The sequence below is a fragment of the Malaya genurostris genome, chromosome 1 (assembly GCF_030247185.1).
Source record: "Malaya genurostris strain Urasoe2022 chromosome 1, Malgen_1.1, whole genome shotgun sequence".
Lineage (NCBI taxonomy): Eukaryota > Metazoa > Arthropoda > Insecta > Diptera > Culicidae > Malaya > Malaya genurostris.
This window is the reverse complement of record NC_080570.1, coordinates 101,722,928-101,740,784: the sequence shown is the minus strand read 5'-3', so window position 1 is coordinate 101,740,784 and position 17,857 is coordinate 101,722,928. Positions and strand designations below refer to the sequence as shown.

Genomic DNA, 17,857 nt, shown 5'->3' with positions numbered 1-17,857 from the left:
ATTAAAAACAATCTTACATCTTTTTCGATTCGTTTCGTGAAAGAATTATAGAAAATACTCAAATTTGGAAAACAAACCTGGAGTAATTTCGTTACACTTTCGTCTTGTGGAATTTTGAGCATAGTAAAGAAAGACGTAGTCCTACGTCAAAAAAGATGACTTCAATAACACTAGCGCTATCTATGTGGTAGTACTGGGACTTTTAAGCCCATGTGTTCATTCCTATTTTCAGTTGAGAATTTGATTCTTGAATTCAGTTCCTTTATTCAGGTTCGGAATTCAAGTTCAGAATACAGTTATAGTACTAGATTTGGAACCTGAAGGAAAATGAGTTCAGTTCCATGAAGAACTAAACTCATTAACTGAATTCTTGATTTGAATTCTGAACCTGTTCCAGATTTCGAGCTTAGTTAGTAAATTCAGTTTTAGTATCTGAATCCTGGTCCTGAATTCAGGAACTAGGGTAGATAAATAAATGATGTCAAAAAGGCAAAAACAGTTGAAAACAACGGGTAAAATTAGCATATCGGTTTGTTTTAGAACCCTTGAAATATTCCCAATGGATTATGCGAAGTTTTGTAGCAAAACTTTTATGTAAATCTACAAAAAAGAATCATCTTAGCTCCACCATTCGATTCATATAAGAAAACCATTTGTTAGAATAAGATCTGCCATTTTAACCAACAGCAAAGTTGCCCGATATTAGTCCCATATTGAAAACCGAAATCGGATTCACAAGAAACAATAGAGTACTTATTATATAAAAGTGCAAATAACTTAGCAATTGAATTGAATTGAATCATCGCAAAAATTTAATTAATTTTTTTTTGCCTCTTTCCTAACAATCTGAAAAATTTCGATGAAGATTCTTGCGCTCAACTAGGTATTTGAACCATATTCTTCATATGATATGTGTAGTGAAGACGCGTTTGCAATTGTCTTACAAATGCTTCGCGTTTTGGCAGTTTGGCAGATTTGCACAATTCTTAAACCCGAAGCTGTATCCAGTTGTTGATAAATATCATTACATGTTCCAAGTCCGCAGTCGAAAGATTTTAAAGTGGAACACATCTTTGTTTCCTATTTACTGGTGCGAATTAAAAATTCTAAAAAATACATGTAGAAATGTGATTAGGTTTTTAACATTTTCAGTTCAGTCAATTATTTCACTTACCTTTTAGGAATATTTCCATGCATCTATGCTCGGATAAAGTCACTTATTTTCAATTACATGATTGAAATTTTGGCTAATAGCGAGCAGTATATGAAAAAAATCTGAAACTCTATACTGGCTTAATGGTATTTCTCTAAAGGGGACCGTAGCTTTGAAGGTTATTAAAAGTATTGGTCATGGAAAGCAAAAGCGAGATTGTTGAAACCCGCGAATATTTAAATATTGTTACTGAAATTCAGTCTCTCATAAACCATGTCACAGGTAGGTTGCAGCTAGACAGCGAGCATCACACAAAGCGTAACAAAACGATTTGATTTTCTGACAGGTTTGCTTTGATCAAACGTTATCAGCTCGCACGCGCCGGTTCACGTTTCGCGTGATACGTTTTCGCCTGAGAAACCTGGAACTGACTCAGGGTATATGCTGAATGCTTGGGACTAATTTCTAATTTAAATTAAATGCCCTCTTAGAAAAAACGTTCAACGGTGGACGTGGACATTTTATTAGGTCACATAAACCAATGCGAATTTGCAACTCTGTTAATAACTCGTTGATTTTCACATTTATTTACAAAATATTCATGAATTAAGACAATATTTCAATTTTTCTAACAAACATATGCATAGTAACGAAGATATAAGTTAACATAGAGAATCGGTCAATTGTTTTAACGCCCTTTTGAAATGTTTACGTCGATACATGCGATATGCGGAAATAATGATTTCTTAATTATCTCAGTTCCAACATAGGGAAACAATTTGTTAGAATAAGATCTGACATTTAAATCTGCACCCAAAATAGTGTCGCGCGTGAAGTGAATGCGGCTTTAAAAATATTGTCGATTGAGATGACATCTGTCATGCCCGGTTTGGTGGTTCAATGGATAGGATCGTAGTATACTAGCCATGCAATGATATTCTGTACGCTAACAATCGGCTCGAGATCTGTTGAAACAGAAAGACCAAATTCCACAGAAGGATTCAATGCGAGAACTTTTCTCTGCGATGACATATGCAAGTATTCCCCACGTTGCTCATTTAAAATTTTGTAAACAGTTCGTATGAGAGCATGTATATCTGTTTTCTGTGATAGGAGCATTTACTACGAACTTTCGTATCACCTTAACAGAAGAATGGAATTTTTTTCTCTTTATTTTTCCAGTAATATTTCATCTTCGGATTGAAGTGAATATACCTCAACCGATTACAATGAAACCCGTTGAGTAATAAGCAATACAATTTGCTGACTTGACTAATGAGATGACTTTTGGTACAATTCCCCTTATAATAATTGAAATTAAATTTATTATTATTTTTATTAATATCATTTATTTTACCCCGGCTTTATTAAATTTGAAGTCCATGGTCTTTGAACTTAACACTATATATCAGATAAGCCAAAACGGCAATATTTATCATTAATTTTTACTTTTCTCTATAGGAATTAAATAGAATTTGTTTAAAAACCTGATTTTTTACCAGAACTCCGGAGAACCCTAGTGATATGCACCATTCGACAACGCTCGACGAGTTCGGAAAATGTAGGGTGTTGGCACAGATTTTTCTCTTGGCTCAGTTTCCTTGGAGATGGCCGAACCGATTTTAACACACTTATACTCAATTGAATGCTACGCCTAGGTTGTACGCAAACGCTATTTTTTTTTTCATTTGGACTTATCTATTTTAGACTTGTCAAGCGCAACGCTGAGATCTATTTCTATTTTTCGAGCACAGATTTGAACCAAATTTAAAACTCGACGAATCTGTTTTAAATTAATGAATATTTTTAATTTAAATGCTTTGCGTGAGTCTAACAAAACCTGACAGACGAAATTTAACAGCGTCGAATGACATTTCAGAAATTGTCAATATAAACTGTAAATGTTTTGTACTGAATAATACAGTTTGATTTAGAAGCACTCCAGCTCACTATCATCCAGAAATTCTTCAAGAAGTTCGTGCCTAAAATTCATATCATTTTCGAAATCATTATTTTGTTTTTTTTTTCTGATTTGAAACATCCCAGCAAATCGACACATCACCAATACATTTACAGAAAAATACAGAACAGATTTTAAATCTTCGCATTGAGATCATCAAACTCAATTTTTATTTTCGACAGTTTTAAATTATACGACAACCTGTCATTTTAGAACATATATCCATCACAGCGTTGCGAATAGCCTTAGGTTGTTAATCAAGTTCGAAGCTCAATTGGTGGTTCCGTAGATATAATGATATAAGTTATTTTCTATCCATGTAATTTTAAGATCACGCATAAAATACTTTTGGATATGATGGATGCCTTTTGTTACAGCTGATTCAATGGAATTTTACAGGTTTCATTCCAAATATGTATGTTATAATGAAACTGTTTGAATTACAAGATAAAGACTTTATCATTCCACTAGGTGTATTAAGGAGAGATTTTCTTTTAAATAGGGTTGCTGCAAATAAAAATTCTTACCGTGTGGTTGGAAATATATTTAATATGACAGAGAGAACGTGCTTCAAACATTTCAATTCACTGTTGAATTTTTTCACAATACATCAATAACCATTATAATATTTCCTGAAAACGAAGCAGAAAAGAAATATATTGCTCAAGATTTTGATGAAGTATGTGATTGATGATGCCTTGTTTTTCAATACTTTAAATGTTATGATTATGTTCACAGCTTTCAACTACAAGAATGTGATTGGGTGCACTGACGGTTCCAACACGCAAAGCAAGGTACAAGATACGATCAACGTATTCAAATCGTCATGATATGTTGTCTCTTACGCTACAGGGGATATGCGACAGAAACGTATTCATTGAACCACCTAGCAAATGTATTGATGTCCCTAGTGAAAACTCCAACAATACCCTATACGGAAGTACAGCAGATTTCTGATTCATATTTCTGATGTGTTGAAACTGCAGAGCAAGCATAGACTACTAAAACTTTTTTCTATTAGAAAAAGACTTTTACAATAGAAACGAGTGAAAATGATTTGAGCGAACCGGTTGATTCATATATCGCTGAACAAATGTTAACAGAATTATCTACTATATTATAATATTTAGGTACCAACAAAAAAGGAACGATAGAATGTATTCATTTGTTTTGGGAAAACCGCAAAAAACTGATCTATTTCTTAAAGTGTGACACGTAACTTAACTCAAAATCTATTATCTGTTATCTGTAATAATATGATTAAAAATATTAATTATTTTCCCGTAATTATCGATTCGTCCATATTGCTAGCAGTGTAATATCAATGGATTTTCGCGAGACGATTTTTATCATCAAAGTTTCTGTCTTGAAAATGAGAATTAACACAAAAAGAAAGAAAGAATACTGAGAGTGAACATGGTTTATGAGTATCTTATAACAAAACGGCTAATTGCAACCAAAACTCCAAAATGCATACTTGAAACCAATGAGCTTCAAATATGTTTCGTCCGAGACGTCAGAACAGACATTGGGCTTCAACGTATAAGTTAAAACTGACTGAACATTCGTCGGTTGCAAGCGGATATCATCATCGTTCGGTTCCATGGTAATAGTTTTTGTGCATTCACTATGCATCGTAGTTACTTCTGTTTGATGTACCTTCTTTGCTTATCCTTAAATATTGTTTAATGATCTGTTGAAAATCATGGTCACATTGTCGGAATAAACACATAGGCTGGCGTAAGAGATACCAGGTCACTTCTTGAGCAGATATCTCGACTGCGTTAAGCATTTGAATGCTTATCTTCTTCAAGAACTCGGCAAAATTTGTTCTTTTACTTACCAATCATAGCCCACTGTATATCGCCTAGGTCGCTTCCGATTAATCCGTGTCGTATTTTCTTCTTCTTCACGCTCTTTGAATAAAGTAAACGACATTCATATCCCAATGACGAAGGCTCTTCTGCTTGTTCGCCGTATATTATTGAAAGAGGAATCTTGTTTTGCAGTTGAGCAATTTCCTGGCACTTTGCCTAATTCAACAAAAATGTATCTTGGGATAAAAGTTCATTCCCGGTTCCATGATTAAAAATTCATGAAGCAAGTCATCTCATGAAATCATGCTTAGTATTCATGATTTCAAGAGAAAAATGGCATCATTAAAATTTTCATGCGAGATCAGTTACTGTTCATGATATAAATTATTCTGCTCATGATTTCATGATTTATCAATCATGGTTTCCTTATCGATTGGTAGTTAAATTATATAAATGAAGGGTACCTTTTTAGCAACACTATTTTTGACAGATCACACCTGAACCGTGTCTTCTGTCGTTGTCAAACTTGTTCAGTTTGGTCTATAATTCATGAATGGGCACTGGAAAATTTAGAGGAAGATCCACTTTTTGCCTTTCTCATATAGAAACGTTATGCAAACACTTGAAAAACCGACTAGTGAAAATTGGAGCTGAGCAATGTATGTGTGTGTGTGTATGTGTGGGTGTATGTGTCAAATAATCTCACTAGGTTTTCTCGGAGATGACTGAACCGATTTTGACAAACTTAGATTCAAATGAAAGGTCTCGTGGTCCCATACGGAATTCCTTAATTTCATCCGGATCTGACTTCCGGTTCCGGAATTATAGGGTAAAGTGTGTTCAATACAATCACCGTCACTTGAAATATTTTCGGATGTAACAAACATTTAAATCGTAATGAGTGCGTACTAGAAGAGTGCACTTTTTTATTCTGTATGTTATGCATAAACAATCTCTTGGTTTCTTTAAAAAATCGAAGAGAAAAATTTTGAATAGAATACCACAATATTATATGTTCATGAAAAAGGCATCATTACACCACTAGGTGGATTAAAAAAAAATTTTATCGAAAAATTGTGTTCAGCGATGAAGCTCAGTTCTGGTTGAAGGGATACGCAAACAATCAAATTTGCCGCATTTGGAGTGAAGACCAGCCAGAACCATCACAAGAGCTACCAATGCATCCCAAAAAAGTCACTGTTAAGTGTGGATTATGTGCCGATGGTATTAATTTTAAAATACAGACCGATATGTTGAAGAGAGTGTGCTAAAATTGGATCTTTCGCGTGGGCCATCTAAAGCAGAGCCGCAACCAACATTTGCATGAAATCATCTTCAAACATTAAATTATATTGATCATTCTGTCGATTCCAATAAAGATTTCATCAATTTTCTAAATTTTTTGTGATTTATGATTTTTGAAAATCCTATACCTCTTGAAAAACCACCCTTTTATAAATAGATGTAATCATATTTTAAGCAATTTCTTTACTTCGTATAATCACTGTTTGTAGTATTACTAATAATTCAAAATTTATATGTATAATAAATCTCTAAATAAATAAATAATCTCCTTGTATGACAGTCCATCGATCAGCATTAACTGCGTTTCAACCTAGTGCCTTATATCCAACAACAACGGGTAGCCGCATTGAACACATTTTTTCCTATTTTTTCCTATAACGTAGAAAATATTGTTAATTTCCCGCTTACTCATCGAAGCGTAGTGACTTGAGATCTTACCAACTTTTTACCGAATTTCCATTTGGGCGCCGCTTCCACTCCTGATTGACCAACAAACATGGCCATGGCAACCACCAAGACCACTACGAAAAGTTTAAAAAGCCGCATGATGATTATTGTAAGTTGAAAGGCTGAGAATCACTACTGGCCTGGCTTACTGTTGAGTTCGAATTGATGATAAAGCAGGAGTCCAACCTAATGTATTTATAGGTGCTGCGCTTGATGATAACGATGACGTATGGGAATCCCCTCGGAGTCCTGCACTGAACGTTTCATGTCTGTCGATGTAGGAAAGCTTACAAAAAAAGGTAGGGAATACTTCCAATAAATCCCCTTTCTGCTGAATGGTGGTGCATTGGAAAAAAATGCATGCCCATAATTTGTTACCAATCACTTTTTTTCTATTTAATTACCTTTGATATAAATGAGTTTAAAAAATCGCTCATAAGGTTCATGATTACAAAATAAATAAATAAAATCTGCTGATGCACTGACGAGTCGAAAACGAAACGTAAAAACATGGAAATAAAGTTGTTACAAATTCGGTTGTTGTAATTTCTGAGAGGCATAATTATCAGAGAAGCTGCAAATGGTTCCTTTAAAATTGAAATGTAACTTGGTAATGTCGATTTTCATGGTATATTTTATTTGGAAAACAGAATGGTTTATAGAGGACATGAATGATGTGATGTTCATTACAATACCGCTTATTTGATTGAAACATACCTAATGCAGAAAACTAGGTAAAATTAAACCTACAATATGCAATAAAATTGCACCTTAAATAAGATTCAGTACGTCTACACGTTTCAGATGTAGGGTAACGGCATTCCCATTCATCTCAGCTCCAGTAATTATGAGATGAGATCTGCTGTCTCGGTACGACAGATTGAATCAAAGGGTAAGAGTAAAATAGGTGCATTCGATTCGAGTAGACCAGTAGTAATGTAAAATTCTCGAACTATTTTTTTCTGCAGTACAATTTTTCGATTTATCACAACTCGTCGATTGAAAGCCGATTAAGCGGCAAAATAACACGGCGACTGTATTAATGAGATGACTATTGGTACAATAACCCTAGTAAAATATAACGCATGGGCTGAAAAGTCCCGGGCCTAACCAAAAGATGGCGCTAGTTTTATTGCAGTCAGCATTATTTCAGTTAATACTAACCTTTAAAAGACAGTTTATTTATTTATTTATTTATTTGGAAGCAGGGAAAGTTGTTAAAATAAAAAGCAATTGTGAAACATGCCAATTATAACAAGTTTCAATTGCAACTTGGGATCGTAAAGATATCAAAAGAACGTGTTGCCTTTATATTGCATGCGAATTTGACTATGAGAAAGCTCTGTTCAAAGTGGGTGCCGCGTTCGCTTACTGTTGACCTAAAACGAGAACATGTTGATGATTCTGAGCAGTGTTTGACCATGTTTAAACACAGCAAACCGGAATTTTTCATCGATATGTGACAATGGATGAAACACTCCGGAATCAAAACGATCGTCATCTAAGTGGACAGCAAACTGGTGAACCACGTCCAAAGCGCCCGGAAGCACAACAATCGGCTAGAAAGTATTTTAGAATGTGCGTGGTGTAATATTTATCGACTATCTTGAGAAAAGAAATGCCATTAACAGTGAATATTATATGGCGTTATTGGAGCGTTTGAAGGCTGAAATTGCAAAGAAACGACCCCATATGGCAAAGGAAAAAATATGTTTCATCAAGACAACGCACCGTATCACAATTCCCAAGTAGCAAATGTAACTTATCGAAATTTCAAGATGTTCTACAATTGTTTTAGAATTATTATTTATGTTATCAATGTTCAGAAAGATTTTTAAACATATTAAAATTGATTGTGCAATTTATCCTTGTAAAGTTTCACAATACTACCAAAAAAATCACTGTAGAACTACTTCCAGTACGTCTAAATCAACTATGCAGCAGATCACCAACTTGTCCATATTGCACTAACAGTTCTAGAAGTTCTGTAAAAAATTTCACATCGTCATGTGAAATGGAAGTAACTACACCAATTGTGCAACTTATAAACAAATTTTCAAATTGTATTGGACACAAAATATGTCGAAATGATTATTTATCTCTTGTGGAAGAGAAATTAACAAAATGATGCTCTCCTGAAGATAAAAATTGATACGCCGAATCATAAGATTACTGTGAAAAAAAGTTTCTGTTAAGTCTGCATAGTTTTGGCTGCCTCATAAAATTGTGAGTAGTTTTCTTCATTTTTAGAAAAAACAATGATATGAAATCCAAAACATACAAAAACGTTATGAAATATTTATCTATTTGAAATAAAAACAAAACTTACAAAGATGAGAATATTATCATAAATGTTGCGGAAATACAACATTACATACGCAATGAAAACAAAACTCAATCAGAACAATTGTGTTTGGTTTTCATCTTGCTGAAATAATGAGCAGATCTGACATCACTTTTGAGCGAAAAGTTAAGTTCATTAAAGTTACTCTCATGATACTGTTTGTGCAACTTGTTTGTACAACTCCAACACATGGGCTTGCCAAAATAATACCTACAGTGCGTATTACAAGTGTCGGGCCCATTAAGAATCTTTATACTGTATTGTTACTTAATTCAACTAGTTTGTTTAAAATCAAAACAAAACGTATAATATTTCTCTCTGAAATATTCACATGTTAATGAATACCGTTATTTAAATAATATAAATCATTACGTTGCGTGAACCATTTTCTATTCAACTCACTGTTACCATCGATGCCATATTAGAAAAAATTGAAGAAAAATTCATTTCGAGATTTTTCAGGTTCAATAAAACATTAGTTCGATCAAAACCGTCTGGAAATTTTAACTATGTTTGAATATACGTTTTTTAAACACCATTCCGATGATTCTCTTTAAAAATAATAGATTGTTATTTTCACAGAAGTTGGTGTACAATCATCAAAATACGTTCATTCAAAGGCGCTTGAAAATTTCATGCGTACGAATACATGTTTCACCATAAAAAAGCAGTTCGTTGTCGATTTTTCATTAACAAAAACACAAAAGATCAATTCTACAATATGTAAGCATGATCATTTTTCATGTGCAGGTTGTTTTACAAGATCCATGTTTGTGTTAAGAACAGTTGTATTGAAAATCAAATGTGAAACTTATTTATTAGAACTTAGGTTTGTTATGTTTTTGTAAACGTCATTCCATATCTTGTTTAATGAGTTTTTACGAGTTTCACAATTGTTTTTTCGCTGATTTTTTGACTGCCTCTGTGATGGGATCGACGCATGAGTTTTGTATCAGTTGCACAATGATAACGGAAGAACTATGTTGATATGTTGCACAACACAGAAAATTGCTCTTTTTCCATAACATAACAGTTACAAGAATACTATTCTTAGAATAGTAATATAAACTTACTTGATAAATTGCACAATCAGTAGAAAAATACAGGACAGCAACTTAACATGCTACTTGGGAAGTCAATCAAAACAATGGAAAAACTACAAGGATCAGCTCTATGGGGTTGTTCGAGCCATTTATGTGGAACAAGGCAACCAAAATTTCTAATGATCGACATTTTCAACTGATCGTCACATTTATGCAAATGCGCGAGAGTCTGCTTAGATTGATTTTTATTAGGAACTGAACACGCGAACCCGGAATATAGACTCTGTCGTGATTTTTAATTGTTTTATAGCCGACGAAAATACATCAATAGCCCACATGTATGCAATTAAGTGTTTGTACATACTTGGGATACGGATATCGATATTAAAGCTTTTCTTCGCAAAGCTTGTGTTCAAGTTTTGTATGCACGCAGTTTTATGGCACTTTTTGTCTTGCTGTCTAGCAACAACCTACACGTAGGACTGAAACGTTAGCTATAATTTTACTTATATTTATAGATTCGCGTGCTTCCAACAGCTTCGCTTTTGCATTGATTGATCAATCAGAGCGATGCTTTCCCATTGACATATAGCTAAATCCTTCAAAACCGTCGACTATGGCAGGGAAATCCGGTATGCCGGAGATTTTTTGCAGACAAAATAGGACACTGCTAGCAATTAATCAACATTTCAATGGTATACAATTTAAAATACGTGGCTTGATACATTCAAATCAAAATTTAGAAATATTTCCAATCAAATGATGAAATATTATTAATAATTGATACAAAATTGACTGAGCTGTAAATGTTCAAAACCTGACTACATTTCTACGCGTATTTTGCTTGAGTTTCTGATTTGCACCCCTATCTAGAAAACAAAAATGTGTTTGTTTAAAACTACATAATTGAACTTCGAATTGCTCCCACATCCACCGTAATCGCCAGGTTTGGCTCCCAACGACTACTGGCTGTTAGCTGACCTGTAAAAATGCTCGCCGGAAAGAAATTTCGCACAAATGAAGAGGTTATCGCTGAAACTGAGGCCTATTTTGAGGCAAAATATAAATCGCCTTAAGAAGTGGTATTGAAATATTAAACCCGCGCTGGAATGATTGCGTTGCTCTTGTTGGAACTTACGTTGACGAATAAAGTTAATTTGGAACCAAAAAAATCGTATTCTCTTTGGTAGGCCCGGGACTTTTCAGCCCATGTGTTATATGACAGGTTGCAATTTCATACACACTACCCTGTATTTCTGGAACCAGAAACCGGATCTTGATAAATTTCTATATCAACTTATGGAAACATAATACTTTTCATTTAAATCTGAGTTTGCGAAGAGCGGTTTAGCCGTTTCTGAGAAATTGGAATGATTTGCGGTTTTGAGCTCACGAGCACTTTTCCGGTACTTAAAAAACCAGAAAGAATAATCCGGTAAACTCAAAATCATCGTGTTTGATCATAAACTAACCTAATTGAAGAGTTATACGGCTATTTGAATGTATTGGGTTTGATTTTTCCAGGTCAAGTATAAAATTTCGCTCCTGAAAATGGAGTTTTTATACTTATTAGCCTGTAATTCCGGAACTGATCTGATTTTGATCTTAAGTTTGTGAAAGAATCGGTTGAGCGGTCTCTGAGAAGGAGGACATTTTTTCAGTTCATTCAGCATTTTTTATCCCGTAACTTCTGAACCGAAAGTCGGATCCAGATTTGAAAACACGCTATCGGACTACAAGACCTTTAATTTGAATCTTAGTTGAAGAATATCAATTTAGCGATCTCAGAGAAAATCAAGTGCACTTTTTATTCATTTTTGCATATTCCACCGCGTTACTCCCGAAGCGGGTATAATTCGATAGCAAGCTATGGGACCAGGAGACCTTTCATTTGAATCTTAGTTTGTGAAAATCGATCCTGCCAACCCCGAGGAAATCGAGTACACATTTTTATTACATACAGACACACACACACACAGGCATTTGCTCAGTTCGTCGAGCTGAGTCGAATGGTATACGACATTCGACCTCGGTTCAAAAGTTGGTTTTCACAGTGAGTGCATAGCCTTTCTATAAACAAAACACTTCGAAAACAAAAGTTGGATCTGAATAAGAATCAGAATGTAAACTAAACAAATGAGGTTTATTGATAAGTCCTGCATTCTGAATGCAAGAGATATGTCTGGTTACCAAACCTCCAATCATCGGAGTGAATCCCCTTTTCCACTGCCATCAGCTGTACCAATTCCTTATGCATGAACTGGTAGCGCGTCGTACTGCCGTGTATTGAAACACCAAAGCGAGCGCGCAAAATCACCATCCGCTCGCGGTGATTCCCATCAGGTTGCAAGCCAATAGCATTGTACAGAAATGGATCACTCATTGACTGGCTACCAGTCGTCATTGTCGGTATAAAATGATTCTGCTTCACAGAGAATGGTTATCAGTTCACAATCATTGTTTCAAACGGGAACAAGTCTCCTGGAATTTCACTGCCAGCGAAAAGCTTTCGAAACCGTCGTCATGAATTTTAAACACTTATTTCTCGTAGTTCTGGTGGCTGCTCTGATGTTGCTTGGACAAACTGAGGCCGGTGGTTTGAAAAAGCTTGGTAAAAAATTGGTATGTTCAAAAACTGAAGTCATAAAGAAAACTGTCTAATCGATTAACTATCATTGCAGGAAGGAGTTGGCAAGCGAGTATTCAAGGCATCGGAGAAGGCTCTTCCTGTTATTACTGGATATAAGGCGGTAGGGAAGTGAAGCGATGATACGTTGGTAGAACTTCGAAAAGCTCTTGCAGGATTATCGCCAAGGCAGTCGAAATATTTTAATTTGTTTCAAGATGGTTTATGTTCCTTGTACAAAAATAAGTAATAAAATAAACTAGAAGTAATGGTAAACAGTTATGTTTTTTCAACACACATTTCTGAGAAAACTGAAAAATATTCTGATTTCCGGATCAATCAATCAATCAAATCAATGAATTTTGACAGATTAACAAATTACCCAATAAACCCAGAAAACGAACAGCAATGGAACCATGACTATAATTCACGATTTCATGAACAAAATGATTAGTTTTATCAGCAAACATTTCATTCGTGAGTCATACAATACAGTCGTACAGTATTGGGACATGATTCAAAAACCGCTATTCCAACCTTTTCCAATCCTAGAATCTAGAAACGTCCGTCGGCCTAAGATGTCTGAGGCATCGGTCAAATTCTACTCACAATAACTGAATGGCATTTAAATCGAAGTATTACGGTTCTTCCTTTATATCAAGGTTGTCTGCGACATTCATCGTTCTAAATAGGATGCGCTAAATTTAAAATGATACCAGCTGGTATCGCATGATGTTGAAGGTCATTCAATAAATGACTAAAAAACAGCGTGGTGGTAATTGTTTCAAACCATCACTGAACCTAAGACATGTTCCGGGTTCAAATCTTTCAATACCTATTTCGTGAATTTGTTGACACTAATGAATGATAAAAAGCTCAATTTCGTCATACATTTTACTATAGGCTGATTTTTAACCATCATCAACAAATCTCACATGCTTTTTTGGTTTGCGAACAACAATTTTTAAAGTTGTTCTCAGCTCTCTAGATGAAGGAAAAATCGCATGGGTTGGATTTACTATTGAAGACGAAATACATGGTGTCTGGTAGAGAACGAGGCAGCCACACTACATACGTTGGATCCGAGGTGGAATAAACGATACGAGACATGAGAAGGCTGAAAAGAAAACAGTCGCAGATTACAGTGGACTGATCATGTAGCAAGATTGCTTGCCGGTATGCTACGCCGAAACTTTCGAACCAAGTTTTAGGTCGGATATTTTGGAGTCGATTGGATGAATTGCAAATAAACATTGAAATGTTAATATTGTTGTAACTGTTAACATAAAATATGAGTGTTGCATTTATTAGCAGAATATTGTGTTTATTCTAGTCTTTCAGCGATAGGAAATTTGCAGCATGACTCGTGCCAGCATTACTTATATAATGAAGTTTTTACTTAGTTGAATCTATCTCAAGACAAGGGAAAATGTATCATGCATTCCAGTCATATTTCAACATTCTTGGCGTATTTGAATCTGTTAGTGGAAGACGAAAAGACAACGTGTTAAAACTGGTTCGTAAAAGTTTTATTCGTATCGTTTTCGCTTAATGCCAAACCTAACGCAGCTTCCACTTTAACTGCTGTCAAACCGATTGTTTGAAGCTTGTTTCTAACCTAGTTTCAACGTAAAGACTGTCCCAGAAATTATGTACGCAACCAAAAACCGCTGCCATTTCGTCATGGTCCAGAATCTGTCAATTTTTATGGTTGCGTCCTGTTGTTTACACTCTTCTCTAACCACTTGTGTAGTTGTTTATTCGTTTTCATTAGTTTGTTTCGAAATGCGTAGACTTTCAGCAGAACAACGTCGAAAAATTGTGTACAAATGGTGCACAGAACGGGGACTGTCACTGAGAAAGATAACATTCAGGAAGTTCGGTGAGGATAACACCTTTGAGGATAAACCGAAAACGAGTCGAAAAAAAGGTTATTCTAACCCTCAGTTGGATAAACATATACTGAAAGAGGTTTCAGTTCGGGATGTGGCCAAAAAAGTGGGCACTTCGAAGTCAAATGTTCTTCGTGCTAACGAACGTTTGAATCTTCGAACCTATAAGAAGCAGAAACAACCAAAACGTAGTCCGAAACAAGAAGCATCGATCAGGCCGAGGGTTCGAAAGCTGTAAATACGATTCTTGCTGGAAATTTGAACTGCATAATCATGGACGACGAAACCTACGTGAAACTCGATTACAAATCCTTACCGGGACCACAATATTATACGGTGCGAGAAGGGCAAGTGTTAAACCAGTCCGAGACATCGATGGAAGTCAAAAAATTTGGTAATAAAGCTATGGTCTGGCAAGTAATTTATAGCTTCAATGAACAGCGAAATATACATCAAGGAATGTTTACAAAAACGACTTCTACCCATGATTCGAAGCCACAAGGATCCTGTTATCTTCTGGCCAGATCTTGCATCTTGCCACTACTCGAAATCAACGGTAGAATGGTATACTACCAAAAATGTCACTTTCGTTCCAAATGACATGAATCCACCAAATTGCCCACAACTTCGACCAATTGAGGATTTCTGGGCATTAACGAAGGCACATCTTAGGAAACATGTCTCGGCAGCTGAAACCATTCAACAGTTCGAAAAGGATTGGAAAAAAGTGTCAAAACTTGTCGCCAAGAAGTCTGTACGGAATTTAATGAGGAACGTTCGCAAGAAGGTGCGCCAGCTAGTCTACAATGGCTAAGTAGCAAATGTGGAGAATAATATTCTGTTGTTGTAGTCTAATATTATCAATATATCGAATAAAATTTGAATATATAACACTTGTGAATTATTTACAACGAAATTAAAGTGCGACCATACTTTCTGGGACAGTATTTAATTGAATTGAAATTCGAGTTGGTTTCGAACCTGATTCTTATGTCTAGTTTACCCACACTCCCGTTGCTAAGTGCGAATAGTGTTTGTTTGGCAGAGATGCCAGGTATTTTTTTGTTTTGAAGTGGAACACATCATTATTTTTTATATAGGGGTGCAAATCATAAACCCAAGGAAAAAACATGTAATAAAGTGGTTAGGTTTTAAACACTTACAACTCAGAATATTTTGTATCAATTATTAATATTATTTCATTATTTGAATGGAAATATTTCTAAGATTCGATTTGAATGTCAAATTTAATTATAAATGATTGAAATTATGATTAGTAGCGAACAGTGTCCTATTTTGTCTGCAAAAAATCTTCGGCATAGCGGATTTCCCTGCCATAGTTGACGGTTTAGAAGGAATAAGAGATATATCAATGGAAAAGCATCGCTCTGATTGGTCAATCGATGCTAAAGCGAAGCTGTTGGAAGCACGCGAATCTATAAATAGAAGCGAAATTATAGCTAACGTTTCAGCAGCGATGTCAGATCTACGGAAATCTCCGTAGATTTACGAATTCGAACATTTTCTACGGATCTACGGATCCGTAGACAAAATCTACGGGAATTGGATTTTTTACGGAAATCTACGGAAATTAAAATTTATCAACGGAGAATAACGGAAACAAGTTTTGTCTGGCGAGCTAAAAAAAAGCTTTTCACCGTGAGCGCTTCCGAGAAAAATTCAAATCTACTACTATCTGGCTTCGCTGCGTTTCAGTCGTACGCTTATCATGTTAGAGGAAGGTTGTTACCACGACGTAAAATACACTGGTGGCGTGATAAGACAGTTTTGGTTGTGCTGGTAATTTTCTCACGAAATTAAGTATGGCGCGCCGGGATTCAAGCATGTAAACATAAACAAACGACCATTTCAGATCGGGATTTCACTTCTAAGTTACTCCAGTTGTCGCGCAGCCTGGCGAATCTTTGTCACTAATTGAAAATCTGAACATTTTTTCTTCAAGGGCTTGCAAGGTAACGTCGAAATATAGAAAATTTTACACACATTCGATTCTGTTCATTTCGTTGGAGGAAGGATTTGGCGGATCGCACTGTGGTATCTATTACAGTTATTATGGATAATGGAGTGATTGTGCTGTGGGTGGCATTTCAAATGCAGGTGATGAAAACGATTGAAACATCCCGGAACAAAACACCGCATTTCACTGTCAATATTTTCGCAAACAGAACCAACTCTAAATATTTTCATAAAAGCAACTCCCGAAACGTCATTTGTTTATGTTTTTTCTTCTTCACGTCTCTCTGTTATTCCAAAATAAAATGACAACCGCACTAACACATAGAAAAATGTGATCACCAGGGTATTTTACATCGTGGGTTGTTACTAGACAGCAAGACTATGGCACTTTTTCCATAAAATGATTGGAAGCTTTAATATGTATGCTCTGATCTTGTGTCATGCAAGCTCGGATGAAATTCCATGTTATGTCGTTTCGCTTGATAAATGACAAAATAAATAATTAAAGGGTAAATTTTGAGTGTTTGATGCTTAAGATTAATTTTCTATTATATATAAGATGAACTCGATTAATGATGAGAAAACGTTTATCGCGTCAAGGGGCTGTCCATAAAAAACGTCACGCCGCAAGGGGGAGGGGGGTGTTTCATAAAACGTGACCTTTTTGACAGGGGGGAGGGGGGGAGGTTTTTGGAATGTGACGTCCAATATTTTCAATGAGCTCATTTTTGAAATACCTAATTACATTACTGCTTTGCACTATTTCCTGAAAAAATCTCCACAATAAACGTTTACATTCTATAGGAAAACGTGTATTTGTTGATGTAAAAGCTTCTTCTTGTAAATTCAGAAATGAGTGATGCAGGAAATCATTTCTGTTGTGATCAGCAAAAGTGCACGGAGGAGCGAATAAATTAGCGAAATTAATAAATTTGGCCTAATATGAGTAAAAAGGAAAAAAGATGCCTTCAAACGGTTTAACTTAAGTTATGCACTGACAATTTTTTCTGTAATTTGATTTTCTAGCATTGATAATATTGTATCATAAGAATTTCTCTTATCTGATTCTGATGCAGTTTATTCAATTATACTCCATTTGAAAAAGGGAGGGAGATCAACGATTTCAGGCGTAGATCATGTCATGTCTTATCTTGATCATATGTGATTTTCCTCCACCAACATCAAAGCTTATCGAATCATCCAATGATTGAACTTACATAAATCAAGAATCATTTTAGCTTAAAATCACTACCCATTGTGTGACAGAAGATCAGTACCGATATTGATCGATGT

The 17,857-nt window shown here is 35.3% G+C and overlaps 1 protein-coding gene and 1 long non-coding RNA gene across 2 annotated transcripts; both read left to right on the top strand.

The window, feature by feature from the left end:
* The first annotated feature begins 12,468 nt into the window (after positions 1 to 12,468).
* Positions 12,469 to 12,971, top strand: LOC131440265 (cecropin-A1-like). Its single transcript, XM_058611387.1, has 2 exons — positions 12,469 to 12,691; positions 12,751 to 12,971. The coding sequence occupies exons 1-2, from the start codon at positions 12,506 to 12,508 to the stop codon at positions 12,829 to 12,831; spliced, it is 267 nt and encodes an 88-aa protein (XP_058467370.1). The 5' UTR covers positions 12,469 to 12,505; the 3' UTR covers positions 12,832 to 12,971.
* A 3,422-nt stretch (positions 12,972 to 16,393) lies between these two features.
* Positions 16,394 to 16,716, top strand: LOC131440259 (uncharacterized). The gene is made up of 2 exons (XR_009231362.1): positions 16,394 to 16,560; positions 16,622 to 16,716. It is a non-coding gene; the product is annotated as an uncharacterized LOC131440259 (long non-coding RNA).
* Positions 16,717 to 17,857: the final 1,141 nt, after the last annotated feature.